General features: G+C 43.5%; 1 protein-coding gene across 1 annotated transcript in view; it reads left to right on the forward strand.

Annotated features, from left to right (window-relative positions):
- The first annotated feature begins 6,360 nt into the window (after window positions 1-6,360).
- The window catches only part of LOC120979725 (solute carrier family 26 member 6-like), a 33,934-nt gene continuing 12,967 nt past the window's right edge, over window positions 6,361-27,327 (forward strand). Inside the window, exons 1-11 of the mRNA XM_040408666.1 lie at window positions 6,361-6,672; window positions 8,007-8,146; window positions 8,698-8,808; window positions 9,451-9,617; window positions 10,019-10,183; window positions 14,506-14,658; window positions 18,280-18,362; window positions 19,646-19,793; window positions 20,116-20,229; window positions 20,548-20,625; window positions 26,916-27,011. Coding sequence (XP_040264600.1) covers window positions 6,530-6,672; window positions 8,007-8,146; window positions 8,698-8,808; window positions 9,451-9,617; window positions 10,019-10,183; window positions 14,506-14,658; window positions 18,280-18,362; window positions 19,646-19,793; window positions 20,116-20,229; window positions 20,548-20,625; window positions 26,916-27,011 — 1,398 coding nt within the window. The 5' untranslated portion in view covers window positions 6,361-6,529. The remainder of the gene's footprint in view (window positions 6,673-8,006; window positions 8,147-8,697; window positions 8,809-9,450; window positions 9,618-10,018; window positions 10,184-14,505; window positions 14,659-18,279; window positions 18,363-19,645; window positions 19,794-20,115; window positions 20,230-20,547; window positions 20,626-26,915; window positions 27,012-27,327) is intronic.

The following is a 27,327-nucleotide window of genomic DNA, read 5'->3' on the forward strand; positions in this document are numbered from 1 at the left end:
TCTATGGGGGCACTTGTTACTGGCACATGATTGGGGGCATCTATGGGGGCACTTGTTACTGGCACATGATTGGGGACATCTATGGAGGCACTTGTTACTGGCACATAATTGGGAGGCATCTATAGGGCACTTGTTACTGGCACATTATTGGGGGCATCTATGGGGGCACTTGTTACTGGCACATGATTGGGGGCATCTATGGGGCACTTGTTATTGGCACATGATTAGGGGGCATCTATGTGTGTATTTGTTACTGGCACATGATTGGGGGGCATCTATGAGGTACTTGTTACTTGTACATGATTGGGGGCATCTATGGAAGTACTTGTTACTGGCACATGATTGGGGAGCATCTATGGGGCACTTGTTACTGGCACATGATTGGGTGGCATCTATGGGGGAACTTGTTACTGGCACATGATTGGGGGGCATCTATGGAGGCACTTGTTACTGGCACATAATTGGGGGGCATCTATGGGGGCACTTGTTATTGGCACATGATTGGGTGGCATCTATGGGGGTACTTGTTACTGGCACATGATTGGGGGGCATCTATGGGGGTACTTGTTACTGGCACATGATTGGGGGGCACTGTGGGGGCATCTATGGGGGCACTTCTTACTGGTACATTATTGGCGGCACTATGGGGGAATCTACTGAGGCCACAAAAAAAGGGTCATTTTATATGGGGGAAGGGGGGAGAGGAACACAGTGGGGGCTTCTACTGAGGCCACAAAGAAGGGGTATTTTATATGGGGGGCTTTGTATAGGGGCATCTACTGAGGCCACAAAGAAGGGGTATTTTATATGGGGGCTCTGTACAGTACAATTTTACACTGGAACACATTATGGTGGTTACTATGGGGAAGGGGAGAGAGGAGTACTATGGGCTCATCTATGGGGGGCACTAAGAAGGGGTATTTAAACTTGCAAATTATGGGGTGCACTGAGGGCATCTACTGGGGCACTATATATGGGGCATTTTATACTGGTACATTATGGGGGGCACTAAGAAGAAGGGGGGAGAGGAGCACTATGGGGGCATTTACTGGGGGCATTAGCTCAATTGGGGGCATTAAAAGGGGTTATTTTTTGCACTAGTACATTATAAGGAGAATTATTACTACTGGGGGGAATTATGATGGGCTTTATTACTACTGGGGGTCTATGGGGAACATGATTACTAGTATGGGCACTATGGGAGCATTATTACTTCTGCGGCACAGTGGGGACATGTTGGGGGCACTGTAGGAGCACTATTACTACCATGTGCGCTCTAGCAGAGAATTATTCCTATTGGTGGGACTTTTAGGAGCACTATTACTGTGCGGGCACCTTGGCACAGGATCAGCTTACCACAATTATTTTTGGGGGACTTTATGTTTACACTATTAGTGTCAGGGGCACTATTTGCTGGGCACAGTTATTTTAGGGCACTGTGTGCCAATAATTATTGAAGAGCACTATCTGCATGGTACTACTATTATCAGGGGGTTTATCTGTTTCTGCAGTATAGTATTGGGGAGCACAGCGGCACAGTATTGGGGGTGGCAGGATGATTTATCCAGAAAATGGGAGGATGATGGAAAAGTAGTAAACTAAAATTTTGTTTGTCAAACTTCAGAGACGAGAAATGGCTGAAAAATGGTCTGAAGGTCTGAAAGGAGAAGATGAGGAAAGAGAACATCTACATCAAAGAAACGTCACTGGAGGTAAGAGGTATGTGCGCTGTATTACCCTGTATGTAGGGGTGGATGGAGGGGTTAGTAGTACAGTACTATCTGCACATTGTAAAAATAAAAAAAAAAGCAATCTGCAAAATACTATATATTTGTGTCAGAAGTTGTGCTTTTTTAATTTTTAGAATAATGATACAGCCATTTTATTTGATACTTTTGTGCGGATTCTTTTTTTCCCCTCTATATTAAGGGACACTACACTCAAAAAATTAGAATATTGTGCAAAGTTCATTTATTTCAGCTATTCAACTTAAAAGGTGAAACTAACACATGAGATAGACTCATTACACGCAAAGCGAGATATTTCAAACCTTTATTTGTTATAATTTGGATGATTATGGCTTACAGCTTATGGAACCCCAAAGTCACAATTTTGAGGTCCCCTTTGCTCAGGGGGTATGGATTAATTAGCTGACTAGAGTGTGACACTTTGAGCCTAGAATATTGAACCTTTTCACAAAATTCTAATTTTAAGCTGCATTAATACAATTCCTTTTAATTTGCGTTACTGAAATAATGGACTTTTGCACGATATCCTAATTTTTCGAGTTTCACCTGTATAGTCACCAGAACCACAACAGCTAAACGTAGTAGTTCCGGTGTCTATAGCATGCCTCTGCAAGCTTCTTAATGTAAACACTGCCTTTTCAGAAAAAAAGGCAGTATTTACATTACTGCCAAGGAACACCTCTAGTGGCCGCTCATCATTATTAAAGTTTACTACTCTACGAGGTGTGTGGATTTTTTTTTTGTGTGTGTTGTGGTGGAGGGCGTGATCGCATGCTAGGGTGTGGGACGGCGGGATCCAGGGGGCCCAAGTAAATTCTTGCCCAGGGTCCAATCAATATTAAAGACGGCCCTGGGAGTAACTATCACTGAACGACATTCCCAGGCCCTGTCACTTAATATTTACCCCTTAATTGATCACGATACGGAACAAATTTCAAAGCTGGAAATCATTGCCTATCTCGGTGGCAGGATGCATTAACCTAATTAAAATGATCATAATCTCTAAGGCTCTTTACGTCTTTCAACACTCAGAAGTACACATACCCAAATAGATTTTCAAAGAAATGGATTCCCTGACTAGGGTTTTCATTTGGGGCTGATCCCGTGCTAAGCTCAGCCTAGATACACTAAAACACCCAAAAACAGAGGGAGGTATGGCGCTACCGGACTATTTTATATATCATCTAGCAGGGCAGCTCCGGCTCATTAATACCTGGTACGCAACAGAAGACCCGCCTACCTCGGAGTATTTTTTAAAACTTTACCTAAACTGCTACACATTGTGGTTGATTTTGGAAGAGTCCCCCAAATTTGAGAAGCCACCGCTGCCATTGCACAAATTGGCTCAAATGATCTGGAAAGCGGCTAAGTCATTGTCCCAAATTGTCCCAATTTATGGAGGGACAATCAATCATTGCCGCATATACAGGTGGTTATGGGGGGCGGACAGATGGCAATCGGCAGGAGCCAAAACCCTTGGAGATATTTATGATCAGGGAGTGTTAATGACGTTTGCAGCACTGTCACAAAAGTATAACATCCCCCGTACCCACTTCTTCTCATATCTGCAACTTAGATCTGCCATACAGAGTAAGTTCCCAAACATTAGCAGCAAGATCCCTAAGTACCCATTCATAGGAGTCGTCAAAACCCTGGGTCCCAGAGGACTAGTCTTAGCAATCTACTCTCACTTAGTACATACGAAGGTTAGTGCCAATCCCCTCACAGTAAATAGACTAATGGAAAAGACTGATACCCACACTCACAGAAGAATCCATAACGGTTTTATTGGAACCACAAGTATCACCAGCAGTTAAGAAAAAAATAATCCAGCTTTACATCATTCATCAGACATATCTCACACCAACTAGGCTATATAGAATGGGCAGAGCACCATCCACGGCATGTCCACGGTGTGGGGAACTGGAGGCGGACTTCTGGCACATAAGGTGGAGCTGCAACCTGATTGCCACTTTCTGGAAGAAGGTGACTGCTTTTCTTTCCAATTTTCCGCCAGTTCGGGTAGCTTGCATCCCTGAGGTCTGCCTTCTAGGAATACTGAACGAGGATAACTGGGATCATTATATGACAACATTCTCAAGGGAGTCACTGTTTATGGCTTGTAAATGTACTGCTCTGAGATGGTCCAGCCCCAATACACAGAACTTGACCATGTGGAAATTGCAGATAAACCAGATCCTACCATATATAGCGTCAGTATTTAAACACCGCAATAAACCTCAAAAATTTAATAAGGTTTGGGGCCTATGGTGTGGGTCATCTCACACTATGTACTCAACCTCGAGACTGCGACAAGCCCTGTCATCAGCTCGAGAATCCATGGCTCAGTCGGTTTAGTGGGGCCACCTGTCACGGATGAGATTGGGGGAAACCCTCATCCGTACGATGTTAAGGAATAGGGAGGCTGCTTGACCAGGACAACAGAATTAGGGAGCAGGTCACCTCCTAACGCATCCCTAAATCTGACCCTGACTCCTAGCTGTATGAGCCAACCCTGAAGGTAGGAGGACTCACACTAAGGAACCTCGGGTCCCTACTAGCCCTCAAGGGATCCCTGAACTAGGAGCTGGGTAAGACAACCTGTTCCTCCTTGACACGGACGAACAAGAGTCTAAACTGGCCAAACTGCAAGTAAGGGGAAACATAAACAGCCTATGGATATGGCAGGTGAGTAAAACCACTTCCACCCCTACCTGCCACAGACACACTGACTGGATCCCGTGCTCAAATGCTGAGGTCCACACCAAACATAGAAAGGACACAGCACACACACAAAAACACACAGGAACCCAGATCTATAGCTGCAGTAAGAATAGACACCACACACACACAAAGTAACATCGTGACATAATATTTATGACCACAAGGGTGGCCCTCACTGGCAGATGGTATAAGAGACCAGGAGGATGACTCCAGCTTACTGCAAGGCTGGAGTACTCCTCAGCTACAGGTCTCAGCAGAGGCTAAATAGCCCAAGTGGCCACACCCAGACAAACACACACTGGAAAGGGAATTAACCCTTCCAAGGCCAGACAGGGTAGTGAAGCCACTTAAAGGGAAAAGCACAAACAAGCATTCCACTACACCTGTTACCACCGGCAACAGCATGGGTGGCAACCATGTCCTGGGGAACAGCCAGCAGGCCGAGACACTGCCACCACATTCACACAACACCACACGTTGCCGCGGACAGAAGGGAGGTGTCACAGTGCACACATACATAAACCTCGTGCACCACAAACAGGGAAAGTGCACACATACAAAGACAGATAGTCAGGTGGAACCGCCTGCCCTTGACAGCAAGCTGCCTAGCAACAGCTCAGGCTGCTATACTGCCAATACTATAATGTTGCCAGCGGCAACCACACGTGAGGCAACATACTGCAGCCCTCACCTGTGATTGAGAACGAAACCAAACCGCAGGCGACAGCACGTGGTGCCAGGAGTCACGACCATGACCATGGTCGTGACACCACCTGAATATATTGCATATTATGTAGATTGTAAGCCCTCACGGGCAGGACCCTCTCTCCTTCTGTACCAGTTTGTAACTCGTTTTGTTTATGATTAGTGCAATTGTCTGTATTATGTACGTGCACCGCTTCTCATATGTACAGCGCTATGGAATGAATGGCGCTTTAATAAATGGTAATAATAATAATAATAATATATTATATTATAAGGAATTCTCAACAGTGCAATGGTTGAATAGAGAAATTGATAACATGGACTCTCTATCTCTCTTTGTACTATAACCTGTAACAGGAGTGTATGATGCCGATGTTATTTCTATTTTGTTAATAAATGAGTTAAAAAAAAAAAAAAAACAATAGCCCTCTATGAGACAGCTTTGGATGGACATTGGAGTCATACCTAATTGGAGACTTCTGCCTTAGGGCTCCATAAAAAAAAAATAGTATACAAAACTGAAAATAGTAAAATACAAGCCTACAACTAAAGAGTCACTGTGTACCCTCAAGGTCAGATTAGAGCAAGAGAAAAAGGGCACCATTGTTCTGGATATATGGCAGCATTATTTAGACATTGTATGGCAGAGGAATGTCTGCACCGCAAATTCTTGACAGTGAAGATGGCTAAAGCTGGTCACAAACAGCTAGATTTGGCCTTGACTAGGCAAGCGTTCTAGTTTTCCTTTGGTTAAGATTTATCATTGTTTTAGTGGAGCAGAACAGGTTTTCGGTATAATTGTACAATCAGGATGGCAGAAGATTCATTATTCTTTTCTAGGATGCAACACAGTGGTGGTTTTGGAGGGGAGAAGAACACGTATTATGTGAGCTAGGGTAGGGGCTGGTGGATTTGATCCTATATGTCTCTTGGAGTTGTCCTTTAGGCAAGTCATTAACAGCCTGATATAATAACGATAAGGTCAAGGAATAGGCCATGTAAGTATGGAAACGCCACTCTTCTGTATTTTTCCACTTCTTTCATTTACTGAGGTGTGAAGACAGAAAGACGTCTAGCCGATATCAAACTGTCCCCGGACAACCATTGCGTTAAAGTACAGTTCCATAAAAACCAAAAATGGATACAGTATCATATAAAAGCGTGTGATATTGTGGAATGATCTGCAACACAGTATTGTGCATGTCTCCAAGAGAACAAATGTCAGTGTTTACTAGAAGGAAGCTTAAGACTCTTCTGTATGTCTTAGCAGGTTCCTCTCCAGTACATGTAGAGTGGGAAACTCTGTCCATTCATGTCAGGATTAATCCAGTAGAATCACTTAACTCTTGGTCATGGAGAACAAGGAGCTGACGTATCGGGATGTGAGATATTGCGTTGAACGCCCTGTGTTTTACGAGCAAGAACTTGGGGTATCATTGCCTAGATCCACAAATACCATACGGTCGATTGTTGGTGCAGGCAAACGTAAAGTCAGGTAAGTGAGGAGTCAACTATTACTTTCAAAGGGTTGACCTTTATTGTGGTTTGACCATGATCTGCTTTTAAAGGTAGAGTTCTCACCTGATGGCTCTGATCAGATAGGATTGGGAACCTTCCATGAGTTGTATAGAAAAAAAAAAACATCAAAACTCAGAATAGGTGCACCACCATAAATGCAGCCTGGGACTGTAGGGTCCATTATATATGTGTGTGTGTGGGGGGGGGGGGGGGGGTCTAACCTCCTCCATTGTTTGCTAACCTCTATAGATAGTAGGAGTCATGAGCAGGTTCCTGTGGCCCATTATGAAGATAACCAGGCTACATAGCTACCATAGGGGCTACCTCTATGGTTTATGCCATTGAATGACTAACACTCATAGCATATGAACACACAAACGTATGATGCTTCAGGGGCCCAAAGTCTCTATAAGACTTCATAAGACTATAGATATTAAGGTAGCAATCCCACAAAATGTTTTATTCTCTGACCTGTTAAAAAAGGTACATGATGTAAACTGTAGTGAAGGTAATCTTCTTACCAGTGACAGCATTTGTGAGTTATAGCCTTCCTTCTGATCCTCAGCTATGTCATGTGACCAGCACTCCGATTTCCAACTGACACAGGACAGGAAGTCAGTTACTTCTCTATTAATTCCAATGAGACTGACATTGAGGCTCCCATAGGAATACATAGAGAAACTGGCTTCCTGTCCACAAATAAGATGCTGTGTTATTGACACAACTGAGGATCAGAAGGGAGGTTGTAACTAGGGATGAGCGCATTTCATATATTGAAATTCGTTTTCGCTTTGTGTTGTGTAATTTACTGAATTGCGTTATGGATTCCGTTATCACGGACCATAACGCAATTCCATAATGGAATGCCTTTAGAGGCATTCCGTTATTCATTCCGTCATAATAGAAGTCTATGGGCTGCATAACGGATCCGTCCCTTTAACGTTATGCAGGAGAGGACTCATAGACTTCTATTATGACGGAATGAATAACGGAATGCCTCTAAAGGCATTCCATTATGGAATTGCATTATGGTCCGTGGTAACGGAATCCATAATGCAATTCAGTAAATACCACAACACGAAGCGAAAACGAATTTCAAAATATGAAATTCGCTCATCCCTAGTTATAACTCAGAAGAAGATTACCTTCACTGCAGTTTACATCATCTACCTTTCTAACAGGTCAGAGAATAAGAATTTTTGTGGGAATGCTTCTGTGATGGTTTAGGCCACTTTGAAGAGATTTTATATCTGAGCCCAAAAAAGCTACACCTCCATTACCAAAATTTACACGCCATTTCATACTATATAGATGTTCTCGATCCGAGCTGAAGGCCTTGTTGTTCCAGTTCATCCCGATTCTCCACTGGCTGCCTCACTATCCAGTCAAGGAATGGTTACTGGGGGATATTGTGTCAGGGATCAGCGTGGGGATCCTTCAGCTTCCACAAGGTAAGGCTGTTTTGCCGCAAAAGGGAATAAAAATGGGTCTGTACTAGCAAGGCTGGACTACCCCTCAGAGGATCAATGGACTCTCTTGTGGACCCAGGTACTAACTCTTGCACTTGGTCCATTGAGGTGAAGGGTGGGCTTTCACAATGATCTAAGGCCCCAATCCAATAGAATGTCCTAGGCACCCTCTTATTTTGCTTATATGGACTGGGGGTCAGTCCTTACGAAGTATATTTTAGGCCTGTGAGTGGTATGAGTGGTATGTGTGGCTACCTACTCAAAGATGGTGGAAGGAAGGACACAGGCGGAACTTAAGCATGCATAACCTAAATGGCACATCATCAGCAAGTCACAAACCTTAAAACAGTTCATTGGGTGGTCCTGCCAGGCCAGGAGTCGGGGCAGCATCTCCTCCGCCTCATCCCAGCCATCATGGAGAATGCAGAGAGGGTTATATGAGCTATGTAGGGATATTATACACACGGACTGTTTATTATAAACTCACGGTTTGGGTTCCATCCTGAACAAGCTGTATCCGTTCTCTTCCACAGGTTTGGCGTATGCTCTTCTTGCCGGAGTGCCGCCTGTTTTTGGATTGTATTCCTCCTTTTTCCCAGTGTTTGTTTACTCATTTTTCGGCACATCCAGGCACGTGTCAGTGGGTGAGTTATCGTGTACTGGAAATAAAATCAATGGTACAGAGAACTCGGAATCAACCACAAGCTAGTTTACTACCAACTGTAGTTCAGGTGTAGTTCAGCTGAGCTTCTGCACAGGGTGTTGTGTAAAGAAGACACTTCCAAGAAGTCATCCACTGTGTGCAGACACTGAACAAGCAGGCACTGTTAGGAGATTTCAGCCTGCAGAACAGTGAATGCAGCTCTGGAGTATAAGACAGGATGTAACTCAAGATCAGTACAGGATAAGTAGTGTAATGTATGTACACAGTGACTCCACCAGCAGAATAGTGAGTGCAGCTCTGGAGTGTAATACAGGATGTAACTTAGGATCAGTACAGAATAAGTAATGTAATGTATGTACACAGTGACTGCACCAGCAGAATAGTGAGTGCAGCTCTGGAGTATAATACAGGATGTAACTCAGGATCAGGACAGGATAAGTAATGTATGTACACAGTGACTGCACCAGCAGAATAGTGAGTGCAGCTCTGGAGTATAATACAGGATGTAACTCAGGATCAGGACAGGATAAGTAATGTAATGTATGTACACAGTGACTCCACCAGCAGAATAGTGATCGCAGCTCTGGATTATAATACAGGATATATCCTGCTTTTCTTTCAGGTAGTTTTGCTGTGGTCTCCATCATGATCGGCAGCATCACTGAGTCTCTGGTGCCCAATGACAACTTTATGTTGCCTGGAAATGAAACTGTCATTGATACTGTAGCGAGAGACAAAGCCCGAGCGGAGGTGGTGGCTGCAATCACTCTACTGGTGGGGCTATTCCAGGTAAGTGTCTCCATTTCATACGTCATTGCTAAGATTGCGGTATAGCATTATAGATTATAATATACATATATTACATATACGATATATATCATGGCTACTATCACTCATAGAGGCAGAAGCAGTCTATATAACAGTTATGGAGCCCGTGCCCACATTGGCATATAATTCATCTATTTTCTCGCTCCTGCACGCCCCCTTCTATTCCTTCTTTTCATTCATTTTAATGCTTCCAGTAGCCTTGGTGGTAATGCCCTATATCAGATTGTGCAGCAGATACTCAGCACGTAGCACTTCCAATGACCACTTACAGGCATCTAAATGGTAGTCACTCAGGCAAAAAGTAATGTGGTTGCTAGGCAATTCTGAACTAAACATATTTAGCCATCATATTTGTTTTGCAGCTTATCCTGGGCCTTGTGCAGTTTGGATTTGTGGTCACTTACCTCTCAGAGCCACTGGTCCGGGGTTACACCACCGCAGCTACCATTCACGTGACCGTGTCCCAGCTGAAGCATATATTTGGCCTCCCTCTGAGTGAACGGTCACAACCTCTGTCGTTGATTTATGTGAGTATGTTGACTGGATCAGGACGGCCCAGTGCCAGGGTTTGCCTGAAACCAAGATGTCTGCATTCACTGACAGCAAGCAGCTGTGCTCTCACAGTCCTAGGCTGCAGTTAAAAGCCAATCCTTTCTAATATACGAAACTAGAAGCATTAGGCCTCATTTATCAAACTGGCCTTGTTGCCCATAGTAACCAATTAAAGCTCAGATTTCATTTTTTAAATGGCTGAGGAAATATGAAAGCTGCGCTGTGATTGGTTGCTATTGGAGAAACTGTTCTTGTTGCCCATGATAACCAATCAGAGCTCAGCATTCACTGTGGAAAAATGAGAGCTGTACTGTGATTGGTTGCTATGGCTAACCTATTCCGTTTTCTGATAGGCCCTTGGTAAACCAGTTATAGTGCAGCTTTCATTTTTCCACAGCAGTTTAAGAAAGGTGATTGGTTGCTACGGGAACAAAGGCCACCTTTCTTTAGCTTTTATAAAGGACAGCCATATAATCCTCACAGTCTCCCTCTAATGTATAATGTATTCTGCCCGTGATCTCCTCCATAGACAACCTTTAACGGCAGCCATTGCTGGCAGGGGATATCACTGAACTAAACGGCATATAAGTTGCATTGCTTTTTGGCGGGGGCTACACGGCAATTTTGGCCATGATGCCGCCGCACGTTCAAAGATAGCATTGCGTATATCTCCAGTGACGCGCAACTAATATTAATAAGTGGGGTCATGGTACAAAACAGAGCAGTCATTGTTTCTAACATTTGTCCCTGCAGCCGTTTTTGTAAAAAAAGCACTTTTATTATATGCTAATGAGCCTCTAGGTGCTATGTGGGCGTAAAAAAAAAAGAAAAGCACCTAGAGGCTCCGTCTACTCACGCTTTATCTCGCCCAGGTCCCCTGTTCTGCCCGCCCCGCTCCTCTTGATTGATGCCACGGTTCACAGCATCGCTGACGAAATCCCGCGCCTGCGCCGTTCACTTCTGTCTTTGGCGCAGGCGCAGTGAGTGAAGGCCGCTCTCCTGATGCCGGCTTGCGCCTGCGCCGAAGACAGAAGTGAACGGCGCAGGCGCAGGATTTCATCAACAATGCGGGGAACCGTGGCATCAATCAAGAGGAGCTGGGCGGGCAGAACAGGGGACCTGGGCGGGATAAAGGGTGAGTAGACGGAGCCTCTAGGTGCTGATTTTACACCACATAGCACCTAGAGGCTCATTAGCATATACTAAAAGTGAATTTTTTACAAAAACGGCTGCAGGGAGAAAGGTAAAAAACATACTGTTATGTAGTGCTGACATTAGCGCATCGCTGTCAGTCAGCTACATAACAATATTTCTGGTGGTAGAAGCCCTTTAAAACAAATTTTTTTGGTTTCAAAAATGCTATTATTGTGTTAAAGTGAAATTAAAAAAAAAGTATACATATTAGTTATCGCTGCGTCCGTAACAACCAGACAAAAAATAAATAAAATGTGCCAAAAAAGCCATATTTTTGTCACCTTACATCACAAAAATTGCAACACCAAGTGATCAAAAAGGCGTATGCCCCCCAAAATAGTACCAATCAAACAGTCACCTCATTGCGCAAAAAATGAGACCTTACCTAAGACAATCGCCTCATCCTTCAAAAAATTTGTTCCTAACTAAGACAATCGGTCAAAAAATAAAAAAGCTATGACTCTCAGAAAATGGAGATACAAAAATATGTTTTTTTTTCTTCAAAACTGCTATTATTGTGTTAAAGTGAAATAAAAAAAAAAAGTATACATATTAGGTATCGCCGCATCCATAAAAACCAGTTGTATAGAAATATCACATGACCTAACCCCTCAGGTGAACACCATAAAAAAATAAAAAATAAAAACTGTGCAAAAAAATATCATTTTTTGTCACCTAACATCACATAAAGTGCAACACCAAGCGATTAAAAAGGCGTATGCCCCCCAAAATAGTAGCAATCAAATCCTTCAAAAAATGTGATCCTAACTAAGACAATCGGTCAGACTATGGAGACACTAAAACATCATTGTTTTTGTTTCAAAAATGCTATTATTGTGTAAAACTTAAATAAATAAGAAAAGTATACATATTACGTATTGCCACATCCGTAACAATCTGCTCTATAAAAATGTCACATGTTCTAACCCCTCAGGTGAACGCTGTAAAAATAAATAAATAAAAACTGTGTCACCTTGCCCCATAACGTGAAATAATAAATGATCAAAAAATCATATGTACCCGCAAATCATATCAATAAAACCGTCAACTCTTCCTGCAAAAAATTTGCCCCTGCACCAGACGATCGGCAGAAAAAATATATATATATGGTGTTCAGAAAATGGAGACACAAAAACCTAATTTTTGTCAAAAATGCTTTATTATGTGAAACTGAAACAAACAAAGTAGACATATTTGATATTATTGCGTCCGTAACTACCTGCTCTATAAAAATAGCACATGATCTACCGTGTCAGATTAATATAGAGCAATTAAAAATTCCAAGTTTCCAAAATGGGGTCACTTTTTGGGAGTTTTTACTGTAAGGGTGCATCAGGGTGGCTTCAAATGGGACATGGCATTTAAAAACCAGTTCAGATAAATCTGCCTTTAAAAAACATATGGCGCTCCTTTTCTTCTGCGCCCCGCCGTGTGCCCTTACAACAGTTTACGACCACATGTGGGGTGCTTCTGTAAACCACAGAATCAGGGTAATAAATATTGAGTTTTGTTTGGCTGTTAACCCTTGATGTGTTAAAGAAAAAAATGGATTAAAATGGAAAATCTGCCCAAAAAGTGAAATTTAGAAATGTCATCTCCATTTTCCTTTAATTCTTGTGGAACACCTAAAGGGTTAACAAAGTTTGTAAAATCAGTTTTGAGTAACTTGATGGGTGTAGTTTCTACAATGGGGTCATTTATGGGGGGTTTCCACTATGTAAGCCCCACAAAGTGACTTCAGACCTGAACTTCTACAATTCTAAGCCTTCTAACGTCCTAAAAAAATGGAATGACATTTCCAAAATTCATGCCAACATAAAGTAGACATATCAGGAATGTTAAGTAATAAATATTTTATGAGGTATCACTTTGTGTTTTAAAAGAAGAGAAATTGAAATTTAGAAAATTGCAAATTTTTTTCTAAATTTTTGGTACATTTGGGATTATGTTAGAAATAAAGGTGAAATATATCGACTCAAATTTTCCACTGTCATGAAGTACAATGTGTCACGAGAAAACAATCTCAGAATGGCTTGGATAAGTAAAAGCGTTCCAAAGTTATTACCACATAACGTGACACATGTCAGATTTGCAAAATTGTCAGGAAGGGGGAAATGGCCCGAAAGTGAAGTGGTTAAAGATAATACAACCGGATCCATTCATAACGGATGCAGATGGTTGTATTATCAGTAACGGAAGCGTTTTTGCTGAACCCTACCTGATCCAGCAATAATACTAGTGTGAAAGTAGGCTTAGACTGTATTGATGATGTAGGGATTGGGCCCCGATAATGATTTCCTCCGGTGGTCCCAAGTTACCCAAGCTTGACGCTGGAAGGGGTCCAGGTGTTACATACTTGCTAAAATTTATGTTGATAAATTCAGGGCAGTGAAGCATGTATCAAAGCCACCCTTGAACACCCACTTCTGGGTGGAGTTTACATAAACCCCACCCATTTTGGCCCAGGACAAGCCAAAAATTGTGGTTATTGTCTTTGAAAATCTGGGACAATCCTTGAAAATTCTAGACTATTGTCAACTATGGTGTTATGTCTGTAATGCATAGGACCAGATCAAGGTGGAGGTCCTGTGCATAATTTTGGTATGCCTCAATCCCACCCACTTGATCCGTATTGCAGCCCTATGCCCGCCTATAAAGCCGCCCTGGTAATACTGAAGCTACGCCCCTTCTTCAGCCATGATAAGTTATTAAAGGGGTTGTCCAGCTGGTACTTTTTTTTAAGCATCAGAGTGAAATAATTAACAAATGAAATCATACCTCAAGGATCCATTCCCATTCTGGTGCTTCCCGGGTCTCTGCCTCCTGGTCCCTGATGACACACAGGAAATACCCACTCAGCCAATCATTGGCTAATGTGGGTATTCCCTGTAGCCAGTGATTGGCTGAGCAGTCATTTCCTGTGTATCAGAAGACCAGGAAGTATTAACCAGCAGGGACCAGGGATCCACTGAAATGGGAGCAGAGTGGGGATCGATGAGGGGAGTGTCACTTCTTTTACGCCTTCTGACCCTTGAAAAAATTACCTACCCCTTTAAGGATAAGTAATGTATTTTTATTAGGTTTTCTTTCTCTTTCTTTTCAGTCTTTAGTCAGTTTGTTCCGCAGAATCCACAAGACGAACATTGGCACGCTTGTTGTGAGCCTCATTGCCCTGGTTTTCCTCTTTGCAGTCAAAGAAGTCAACCAGAGGTTCCGTTCCAAATTATTCATGCCCATCCCTATAGAATTGGTGGTGGTAAGTACATACTTCTCTCTAGAAATCACTTACCTGTTTAATAGCCGGTACCGGGTGCCTTTACAGAAAGGATCATATAAAGGAGTGCACTCATTATTTCACCACTGGATGGAGCGTTAGAGTATTTTGTGTGTTCCTTAAAGGGAACCTGTCACCGGGATTTTGTGTATAGAGCTGAGGACATGGGTTGCTAGATGGCCGCTAGCACATCTGCAATACCCAGTCCCCATAGCTCTGTGTGCTTTTATTGTGTAAAAAAAACAATTTGATACATATGCAAATTAACCTGAGATCAGTCCTTTCCCTGACTCATCTCACGTACAGGACTCATCTCAGGTTAATTTGCATATGTATCAAATCTTTTTTTTACATAATAAAAGCACACAGAGCTATGGGGACTGGATATTGCGGATGTGCTAGCGGCCATCTAGCAACCCATGTCTTCAGCTCTATACACAAAATCCCGGTGACAGGTTCCCTTTAAGGTCTTTTTGGGTTCCTCAGAAGCACGCCATGTGGTTAGGAGTAATATTGCAAGTAAAAAAAGTAAAAAAGGGTTATGCAGGCCATATATATTGATGACCTATCGTCAGGATAGGTCATGAATATCTGATCGGCGGGGCCCCAACACCCGGCACCCCTGCTGATCAGCTGTTTGAAGAGGAGGTGGCACTCCATGTGAGCGCTGCTTCCTGTTTATTACGCTATACATTGTCTCCTCTGGAGCGCTGGTGCGCTGAATTACACTGCACCGCCACCACTTCCAAGATGATGGGAAGTGTAATGAGGAGGAAGCAGCACTCCTTCTTTTTAAACAGCTGATTGGCGGGGGTACCGGGTGTTGGAACCTTACCGATCAGATTATTTTTTATTTTTTTGCTTTTTGGTATAACATAGAAAATCATAGAAACATAACATCATAAAGTATAACATTATATGAAATGATGTCATTTATCATCCAGAGGCCAGAAACACAAACACCTGACATGTTGTTAAAGTGCCTTGCAATTATCCTTAAGTAAAGCCAACACACCACTCCCAACCTTCTCAGTGTAATCAAACTGAGACTTAGGCTACCTGCACACTACCGTTGTGTGTTTTGCGGTCCGCAAAACACAGATGGCGCCCGTGTGCGTTCCGCAATTTGGGGAACGGCACGGACAGCCATTGATATAACTGCCTATTCTTGTCCGCAAAACGGAAAAGAATAGGACAGGTTATATTTTTTTTGCGGACCACGGAACAGAGCAACGGATGCGGACAGCACACAGAGTGCTGTCCGCATCTTTTGCGGCCCCATTGAAGTGAATGGGTCCACGTCCGAGCCGCAAGTACTGCGGCTTTGATGCGGACCAAAACAACGGTTGTGTGCATGCAGCCTTAAAGGGGTAGTCCCACGAAAAATATTCTACAGTTTTCAAACCAGCACCTGGATCTGAATACTTTTATAATTGCATGTAATTAAAATTGCATGTATTTCTGGTTGGGGTTAGGGTTGTTCACTAATGTGTCCCCTATGCTGCGACCCTGCCTAATCGTTATTGCTGGGTAGTCTGGGAGTAGGTTTGTCAGATCGGGATCTGTTTTAAGAAGAGACCAGTATCGTCCCAAGATTTCCCAAACTTGTTGGGATGAGGTATCGTATGTGCCGATAATTCTGATTATTTCTGGTGAACACTTTCTCCCCTCAGATTGAAATAGTGTGGACCTGTCCACGGACTCAGCATAAGGGTCCATTCACACGTCCGTAGTGTATTCCGGATCCGGCACCCCCATAGAACTGCCTTTTCTTGTCCGCAATTGCGGACAAGAATAGGACATGTTCTATTTTTTTCCGGAGCCATGGACCGGAAGATTGGGAGCGCGCACTGTGTGCTGTCCGCATCCATTCCTGCCCCATAGAGAATGAATGGGCCCGCACCCGTTCTGCAATTTGCGGAATGGATGCGGACCCATTCTACGGATGTGTGAATGGACCCTTACTCCAAGCCTCATAGAGACAAGAGTCAGGGTATCCCCTCTGTTTGAAACGGTGAAATAATTGTGAGGCCTGCCTGGTGAAATCCCTGTGGTCACGTACCCTCAGGAATCTTCCCTTAGGGATGCCCTTTCTCAGTGATCTCGGGTGGAAACTGTCCCACCTTAGCAGGCTGTTGGTTGATGTTTTTTTTACGAAGCAGTGCAGTTTTAATGGCATTATTATCTCCCCTTTAAATCTGTATGTCCAAAAAGGTTATTGGGTCACGCTGAAGTTCATATGTGAAAAATAGCCCTATATGATTTGTATTGAGCTCACTCATAAAGAGTTTAAAGTCATCCTCTCTCCCAGACCACAATAGCAGGATGTCATCTATGAATCTGGACCAGAAGGTGATAAATCTGGTCCAGCGTGTCATGGTCTCAGAAAAAACGATGCTATCCTCCCACCAGCCCAGGAGCAGATTTGCTCGGTGCACATGGGATCCCCATCGCGGGGCCCCTGAGGTGGTGGTAGAATTGGCCATTAAACACAAAATAATTGTGGGTAAGTACAAAGTCCAAGAGTTGAATGTCAAATTGATTATGTTCCTTCAAGTCATTGGACCTAGAATCTAAAAAGTGCTTAGCCGCTGTCAAACCATTGTTGTGGGGGATTAAGGCGTATAATGCCTCCACATCAATGGATGTTAGCCAGATGTCTGGTTCCAATGTGATGCCATTGATGAGTTTAAGTAGATCTGTTGTGTCCCGTAGATTTTATGGTAGGGCTGTAACAAATGGGCAAAGTATTTAGTCAATATAAGTGCCTGCCTATCCCAGATACAATAGGTCGGCCCTTGAGGGGACTAGTACCTTTGTGTATTTTTGGAAGACCGTAAAACGTAACCACCCTAGGATTGGATGGTCCAAGATACTCAAATTCTTTCCGGTCAATTAAGAGCCTCCCGCAGCATCTGGTATGGCTTTTGTGAATACGGAATACTGGGGTCAGACTTCAATAGTTCATAACTTTTATTTGTCAGATAGAAGTGACAGACACATATTTCGATATTGTTGAACAGACATAACAACCACATTACCCCCCTTATCCGAGGGTTTGATTACCGGGTCTTTGTTCATGTTTAGATGTCGTTACACCTCCATCTCTGTAGTTTTTATACCCCAGTGTCGGTACAATGTTTTTAAGATCCCTAGTTACGGATGTCAGAAAAAGGTCAATATTGGCTTCGCCCAATGTTTTTGGGGGCATTTTAGTGCTCTTATTTCTAAGAGTGGTAAAGGGACCCTGTCCTTTCGGACGTTCGTTTTCATCCAGTAGTTCCCCCAAATCATCAAGTCCTTGTAGATCGCTGGGTTCAATTCCCAGTTCAAGGCTTCTTTTTTAGGGTGGCACTCTGTGAAAAAACTCACACCTTATGCAGTTCTTAATATACTAATGTTACAGAATCACAGACTCAAAAGTAAACATTTTTATAGGGAACCTTTGCAGCTACTGCTTAGCATTGAGGACAGTGACTCTCTGACATCAGCGTATCATAATGTCATTCTGCTTCTGTTCAGATTAGCGTCATATAATGTCTATATACTGTGTTATATAACAATTATGTCTCCCCCTTGCTAATATCTGCTTCCATCTACTAGCTCATCATTTCTACTGCAATATCATATGGAGTGAATCTTCATGGAAATTATGGTGTAGGCATTGTGGGGGATATTCCTACTGGGTATGTATCTTCTGGTGAGAACTCCCTACCTGCTCAGCTTCCTATTTATGTATATTTAGGAGGCACTATTATAGCAGTTATAGCCTTGTACATAGGAGGCAGTATTATAGTAGTTATAGCCTTGTATATAGGAGGCGGTATTATAGTAGTTATATTCTTGTACATAGGAGCAGTATTATAGTAGTTATATTCTTGTACATAGGAGCAGTATTATAGTAGTTATATTCTTGTACATAGGAGCAGTATTATAGTAGTTATATTCTTGTACATAGGAGGCAGTATTATAGTAGTTATATTCTTATACATAGGAGCAGTATTATAGTAGTTATATTCTTGTACATAGGAGGCAGTATTATAGTAGTTATATTCTTGTACATAGGAGGCAGTATTATAGTAGTTATATTCTTGTACATAGGAGGCAGTATTATAGTAGTTATATTCTTGTACATAGGAGGCAGTATTATAGTAGTTATATTCTTGTACATAGGAGCAGTATTATAGTAGTTATATTCCTGTACATAGGAGCAGTATTATAGTAGTTATATTCTTGTACATAGGAGGCAGTATTATAGTAGTTATATTCTTGTACATAGGAGGCAGTATTATAGTAGTTATATTCTTATACATAGGAGCAGTATTATAGTAGTTATATTCTTGTACATAGGAGCAGTATTATAGTAGTTATATTCTTGTACATAGGAGCAGTATTATAGTAGTTATATTCTTGTACATAGGAGGCAGTATTATAGTAGTTATATTCTTGTACATAGGTGGCAGTATTATAGTAGTTATATTCCTATACATAGGAGCAGTATTATAGTAGTTATATTCTTGTACATAGGAGCAGTATTATAGTAGTTATATTCTTGTACATAGGAGGCAGAATTATAGTAGTTATATTCTTGTACATAGGAGCAGTATTATAGTAGTTATATTCTTGTACATAGGAGCAGTATTATAGTAGTTTTATTCTTGCACATAGGAGCAGTATTATAGTAGTTATATTCTTGTACATAGGAACAGTATTATAGTAGTTATATTCTTGTACATAGGAGCAGTATTATAGTAGTTATATTCCTGTACATAGGAGGCAGTATTATAGTAGTTATATTCTTGTACATAGGAGGCAGTATTATAGTAGTTATATTCTTGTACATAGGTGGCAGTATTATAGTAGTTATATTCCTGTACACAGAAGCAGTATTATAGTAGTTAAATATTTGTACATAAGGGGCAGTAGTATAGTAGTTATTATTGGTAGCATACATGTTTCTCTGTTACAGGCTGGTAGCACCAACAGTACCCAATTATGAGTTTTTTGCCAATGTTGCTGGGAATGCCTTTGCCATTGCTGTGGTTGGATATACTATCACTATATCGCTGGCTAAAATGTTTGCAATGAAGCACGGTTATAAGGTAGACAGTAACCAGGCAAGTTTTAACACTTTTGTTTGTTTTTTTATTTTATTCTTTTTGCATTTTTAGCTTTGTACCTTACACGAGATTAGAAAAAAGAATGGAGCGCTTTTCTGTATTTATGTATTTCCCAAACACAGCGACACTGTTGTCAGTGAGCTATGTCTGTATTGTAGGTCTGTATTTAATGGGATGGGGTATAATCACAATACTAGACACAACTGTAGTGGGACAAGAATGGAGCTATATACAATACAATGTACATATACAAATTATCAGCTGCCAGTATTCATGATCTAATTGTAATACCATTGTATATGTTAATTCTCCCTCTAAGGAGCTGATTGCACTTGGATTAAGTAATCTCACTGGCAGCTTCTTCCATTGCTTTGCTGTCACCTCATCAATGTCCAGGAGCCTTGTACAGGAAAGTACAGGAGGGAACACACAGGTAATGATAGGAGATAATGGACTGATCATGAGAATGGGGGCTGTGTTCCCCCGCTTGATGTGTGTTTATAATTACAACGTTTTACAGCTTTCTAATGTACTCTGTGTTTCAATTTCTAACCAATTACAAGATCTCTGCTTGCCGTCAATAAACGCATTGCTAAGCCGAAAACCTGTCCCGACCGTATCCAGCGCGCACAATTGCTGAGCTTGTTACAGGAGGGAAATGGGATACATTGTAAAAAGTCCCGGACCCTGAGCAATCAGGACGGAGTTTCACCTTTTCCATAAATTACCATTTTCTTCCTCTATTTGCCAGATTGCTGGATCCATATCTGCGGTCATCATTTTAGTGAGCATTCTCAAGGCAGGGGAGCTCTTTACATGCCTTCCAAAGGTAATCATTTTTTTTATTTATTTTAATCTTTTTCCCTGCTACCCTTTTTACCTTTTGCCTTGAAATCCCAGACATATTGGTTGGAATCCATCTTTCGTAGGATGAGATAAATGGAGAATTAATATTTATTAGGATATCAATCTGAAAAAAGACATTGATCACATATCCACATGCCATGCCATTGATCTATCGCTTTTCAGCATAATTTGTAAACTTTTCCATTGAGGCACTTAGTATACTTTTGATCAAAATGCGTAGGTCCACTTACCACATCAAGATGGCCTTTTATGGTTGAGGTCCTACTCTAATTTGGCGCAGTGCCATATGTTGACCGCCGCCGCCACTACTCAGCACCTGCAGGTGGAGAGACCCAGCGGCCCAAAGGCATCTCGCTTTACAGCCTACAGTGAGATTGAATATAACCAGCTAATTATTGTTAGCAAGCAAATGATAGGTTTTAGGTATTGCCTAAGATAATATACAAAAGGAAAAGTGTAGAGGGCAGACACAGATTAGAGCCAGGGGCTGGGGTATCTGGAGGGAGCTGTGACATCACAGCATGGGTGTAGGGCTATCTGGGGAAGGCTGTGATGTCAGAGGAGATGGGATTATCTGGGGAAGGGTGTGATGTCTGAGTGAGGGGTGTGCTTATCTGGGGGAGAGTGTGATGTCAGAGTGATGCAGTGGGATTATTTTGGGAAGGATGTTATGTCTTGTGAGGGATGAGGTTATCTAGGAAGGGCTGTGATATCCTGTCTACTGCATAACGGAACAAAACAGAACCATGATTTGTGCCTATAGAACTCTATTAGGACGGATCAAAACGGAATGCCTCTAAAGGGTTCAGTTTTGCATTCCATTCTTAAATTCTGTTATAGACAGGGTTATAACGGAACGGTATAATGGAATATACAAAGTATATGTGTACCCACCCTTACCTGGAGTGAAGTGCAGCGTACTCAAGTTGTGTGCAGTAGGTGTTTCTGGGTGATGTAGTGCAATAGACACTAACCTGGTACGGCTGACTCTCTGCAAGGGCAGGTGATGGTATAGATAGTTCGTGACGCCAGTGCCAAGTAAACGGTGGCACGCCGTTTGCGGATAGCAGGAATAAATTGAGGAACACGTGGTATTAAAACAGAACTCCAACTTTAGTAGTTTTCATGCAGAGACAATATTGGAATCGCAGTTCCTTGGCATACAGTCGATTTTGCAATACGGTTGATGCAGGCAATTACAGCTTGAGCAAGGTGATTACAGAGTGTTAAACACAGGACTTGTAGTACAGGAGCTTGCACTCTATTTCTGTCTGATCCTGGAATATAGCAATTCTTCACCAAGGCCCAATAACCTAGTTCTGGCTTTATATCCTTGGCTATAGCTTTAGAAAGTACCTCCTCTGTTCTTTTGAGTACCTCTTGCTTTCCTGATCTTTGCCTCTGTCTCTCTCGGCTTCCTCAGGCTCTTTAGCTAAGATATTCCTGTTTCTGCATATGGGAATTCAGGAGGGAATCTTCTCCTGGACAGCAGGCTTCAGGCCTGGACTTGTCTCTGACATTGTCTAATCTCCAACTGTAGATTACAGACACTAGACTCCGTCTGCCTTCTACTTCCCTGACTGGGCCTTATATAAACTAGGGCTCCCTAGCTCCCTCTAATGACTAGAAGCTGGAATGACACCCCTAGCAGGCCTGTACATGCAAGTGTCATAGTAACAGGGAAACACATAGCATTGCATTACATGACATTTTATAAAACTGACATATAACAACTTCCCCATAATTAGGAGGGACGACAGCACACCAAGTGACACTTTGGTAGTGACGGGTATTACAGTTCCCGTACACTACATACCCCACTGCTTTAAGCTGAGTACGACCTCGTACTCCATCATGGGTCGCCCAACTGGAATCTCTACCTGAAATAGAAAATAGAGACATGCAGGCATACATACATGTAATTCATCTGCATTTACATTTACATCAGGTCCAATTGGCAAAAGTGAAGGGTAGTGACAAGGGGCGTCGTTCTCTTCTCTCAGGATAGTGAATGGAACGGGGGCGCTGACCTGGCACAGCGTAACATTATAACCAGGATAGTCCATGACAATGAATAAGTCCATGATAGAACAGCAAAATGGATAAAACAGTATAAAAGTTCTTGGAGGCTCAAAGAACAAACATGAGTCCGTACCCAGGTTATTTCTTATTAAATCACAGAGGCTCTCATGCGGTGGAGTCCATCTCTGGGCACAATACTTTTAAAAGAGTAAGAATCTCAGAGGCTCAGGTACTTTTGAGTCTGTCTCCGGGCACGGTTCCTTAGTATGAAGTTGCACAATAAAAGGACAGCAAAGACAAGTGCTGTAATACCCCTGATCAACCTGAAAAGGGGGTGAAGGGTAAAAGGTGCAACTAAAGGAACAGGCACAACTTGGCGTGGGGTAGCAAAAGCAGGCAGGAGATCCTGGAAACAAACGTGGCCTTGCTGACTTTGTGATTTCAGTGGTCAACACCTACCACTGAGCCGTGGACAAACTGGCAGCCGCAACAAAGGACCAGAAACGTAGGACTCCTGTCCTGGAAGGGTTAATACCCTCATTCATTGAGGAAATAAATCAAAGGCCTAGCAGGCTGATTACAGTGGCATATCATAACCACTTGGCTCCGCTGGCAGGTATCGTCTGTAGTAGTCCTCTACAGGAGGATGTGCCCACATAACAGTGTCAGGGGGCAGCTGTAGAGTAAAGGGGCCCCTAATAGGTATTGGCCCCATAGGCCTAGGGGTGAACCCTCTGGTGGACCGTGCCGGTCCTGGCATGATCACTGCAGGGTGTAACGTGCTTGGCACCGCCGCAGCAAGCGGTCCGGTGCTCTGGGTGCAGCAGTTTACGGCAATCGCGGGTCCGGTCTGGGGCACTGACGGAGCGGTGGCAACAGAAGGCGGTCTACGGGTGGTGACAGGCACCCTTACCTCATCCTTCCTTGGCGGTGTCCGGATCCTGGCGGTGTGTATCTTGCGCAACTCCCGCAACTTCTCCTCCAGCCGGACGATCTGCTCACCGATGCTCTCTGTGTCGGAGTCGCTGTCATCTGCTGGCGCCGCCGGCGCAGGTACAGTAACCGATGGTGCGGACTCGGCCTCTGCAGATTCTGGCGATGCGTCTGGTCTCCGACCCATCCGGATGTTCTTAAAGGTATTTTGAAGTCCTTTTAACTGTTCCAGCTCTGATATGGTCTTCTCCCGACGAGGCAGCTCGGGGGAAGGATAGGGGCTCACCCATTTCTCCAACACGGTTGGCTGCCAGAAGACATTAGGCCCAGTGAAGGAGCTCCGCTCCTGAAAGGCGTGATGGGCCGGCTCTGGAGAGCGTTCCGGTTCCCGCTCGCAGCCAGAGTAGTCTTCTCCTTCTTCTGCCTCCCAGTCCTCAGGCGCTCGTTTGGGACGGGTCACGGCAGTGGCATAAGGGCCTCGCAGGCTCTCGGCAGGGGTGTACTCCACTTCCTCTCCCTCGCGGAGGCTATGCTGGTAAGAAGGGAGGTAGTCTCTTTTGACAGACCTTCGATTCACATAGAGGTCTCTGCCAGTAAGATAGTCTTGGATGAACCCGTAGCCACGGGATTTGTCAAATGACAGCACCACTCCCTTTCTCCTTTCCAGGCGGGGTTGGGTGTACGTATGCTTCTCATGTATTGTCTTAGTTAGTTTCTCATAGAGGATTTTGGTCTTTGTATTCCGCTTTATAGCGGCCTCTCGGATCTCCGCCATCAGGGAGGACCATTTGAAAGATGGTTGGAAAAAGTCTCTCCACGAGCCATAGTAGGGCTCGGGTTCTTTCTCCCTTGGGCGGCAGGCGGGTTGCTCCGGTCCCGGAGCGTAGGCCGGTGGAGCCTCCTCTGGCTCTACACCAACATCAGGCACTTGCGGTATTTCAGGCGTCGACATTGCAGCACAATGATGCTCACTTTTCAACATGCTCGATCCTTCTGAGGAGAGCGATAGGGTCACATCAATTAAAGCAGCCAGCTCCTCCCATTGCACTGGGGAGCCGCCCCCCAGGTATTCCAGTATATGGAAGGCGGTGTCCACGCTGGCAGACATGCAAATGTCCAGATAAGCAGTGGCGCCTGGCCTTGAACTCCTTCCCGCTTTTTCCTCAGAAAGGCGCCAATTTTTCCCGCCTTTTCGGGATGAAGATGACGCAGCAGTAAATTCAGCAAGCTCAGCGGCCATTTTTAGCAAGAAACGCTGTCTGTTCACTGACAGCAAGCAGGATTGTAAAAAGTCCACAAAACCACACTCCAATGCGGCGATTTTCTTCCTCTGTGTAGCGCAACACTGCACAGCGCTTTTTAGAGGTTTTTGGTACACTTTGGGTATGATTTTCAGTCCACAAAGTCCACTTGAATAAAACAGGCAAATTGTCACTTTGGTCACAGGGCAACTGTATAAGGCACAAAGTTCACGCTTCTTGCACTAGAAAGCGTGCGAATCCTGTTCGTGACGCCAAAAGAGAAGTGCAGCGTACTCAAGTTGTGTGCAGTAGGTGTTTCTGGGTGATGTAGTGCAATAGACACTAACCTGGTACGGCTGACTCTCTGCAAGGGCAGGTGATGGTATAGATAGTTCGTGACGCCAGTGCCAAGTAAACGGTGGCACGCCGTTTGCGGATAGCAGGAATAAATTGAGGAACACGTGGTATTAAAACAGAACTCCAACTTTAGTAGTTTTCATGCAGAGACAATATTGGAATCGCAGTTCCTTGGCATACAGTCGATTTTGCAATACGGTTGATGCAGGCAATTACAGCTTGAGCAAGGTGATTACAGAGTGTTAAACACAGGACTTGTAGTACAGGAGCTTGCACTCTATTTCTGTCTGATCCTGGAATATAGCAATTCTTCACCAAGGCCCAATAACCTAGTTCTGGCTTTATATCCTTGGCTATAGCTTTAGAAAGTACCTCCTCTGTTCTTTTGAGTACCTCTTGCTTTCCTGATCTTTGCCTCTGTCTCTCTCGGCTTCCTCAGGCTCTTTAGCTAAGATATTCCTGTTTCTGCATATGGGAATTCAGGAGGGAATCTTCTCCTGGACAGCAGGCTTCAGGCCTGGACTTGTCTCTGACATTGTCTAATCTCCAACTGTAGATTACAGACACTAGACTCCGTCTGCCTTCTACTTCCCTGACTGGGCCTTATATAAACTAGGGCTCCCTAGCTCCCTCTAATGACTAGAAGCTGGAATGACACCCCTAGCAGGCCTGTACATGCAAGTGTCATAGTAACAGGGAAACACATAGCATTGCATTACATGACATTTTATAAAACTGACATATAACAACTTCCCCATAATTAGGAGGGACGACAGCACACCAAGTGACACTTTGGTAGTGACGGGTATTACAGTTCCCGTACACTACATAAAGTGTGATGTCAGTGTGAGGGATGGGGTTATCTGGGAGGTCTGTGATATCAGAGTGTGTGTGCGGAGTTACAGGTTGTGATGTCAGAGTGATGGGGTGGGGTTATCTGGGAGGACGGTGATATCAGAGTGAGTGTGCATGGTTACCTGGGGAAGGTTGTGATGTCAGAGTGATGGAGTGGGATTATCTGGAGAAGGGTGTGATGTCATTGTGAGGGGGTGGGATTATCTGGGAGACCTGTGATATCATAAGGAGTGTGCACTGTGCACGGTTGCCTGGGGAAGGCTGTGATGTCAGAGTGATGGAGTGAGATTATATGGGGAAGGGTGTGATGTCATTGTGAGGAGGTGGGGTCATTAGGGAGGGCTGTGATAGCAGAGTGAGCATGCAGCGTTACTTGGGAAAAATTGTGATGTCTGAGTGATGTAGTGGGGTTTTCTGGGGAAGGCTGTGATGTCAGAGTGATGGGGTGAGGTTATCTGGGAGACCTGTGATATCATAAGGAGTGTGCACTGTGCACGGTTACCTGGGGAAGGCTGTGATGTCAGAGTGATGGAGTGAGATTATATGGGGAAGGGTGTGATGTCATTGTGAGGAGGTGGGGTCATTAGGGAGGGCTGTGATAGCAGAGTGGGCATGCAGCGTTACAGAGTGATGTAGTGGAGTTTTCTGGGGAAGGCTGTGATGTCAGAGTGATGGGGTGAGGTTATCTGGGGAGGACTATTATCTGCTATACCTTGCTGCAAAAAAACATTAGTGGTCAGATATGGGCCCATTTGTTCCGAAGGTTGTTCATGTATTCATTGCACCCATCCCAACCACAATATGGTTGACCGGTCCACTATTTAAATATCTATTTTCTCCAAAGGCAATACTTTCCTCCATCGTCATTGCCAACCTGAAGGGCATGTATAAGCAATTTATGGATATACCCCTCCTATGGCGGACTGACAGATATGATCTGGTAAGTAATGCAAAATATGGGAAACCCTGCAATTTTCATCACTGTTGTATCATAGAGGTCCTATATGGTATGTGCATTGTTACATTTTCCCACTACCGCATTGTCTCATTCCTACATCTTATTGTGCTGTCTGTGTGTCAGTCTTCATTCTGGTTCTTGCATTCTATTCACAAACAGTGGAGACCTGGCTAAACAATGTCATGCCTTGTTTGCCATTGTGAAAAAGTTGATCACCTGGCTGACCATTATATCTAGCTGAAAAACTAATAAAAAAACTGGCACCGCATGGTGCAGCTGGCCACATGCAACTTGTCCA

Source organism: Bufo bufo, chromosome 9, assembly GCF_905171765.1.
Source record: "Bufo bufo chromosome 9, aBufBuf1.1, whole genome shotgun sequence".
Lineage (NCBI taxonomy): Eukaryota > Metazoa > Chordata > Amphibia > Anura > Bufonidae > Bufo > Bufo bufo.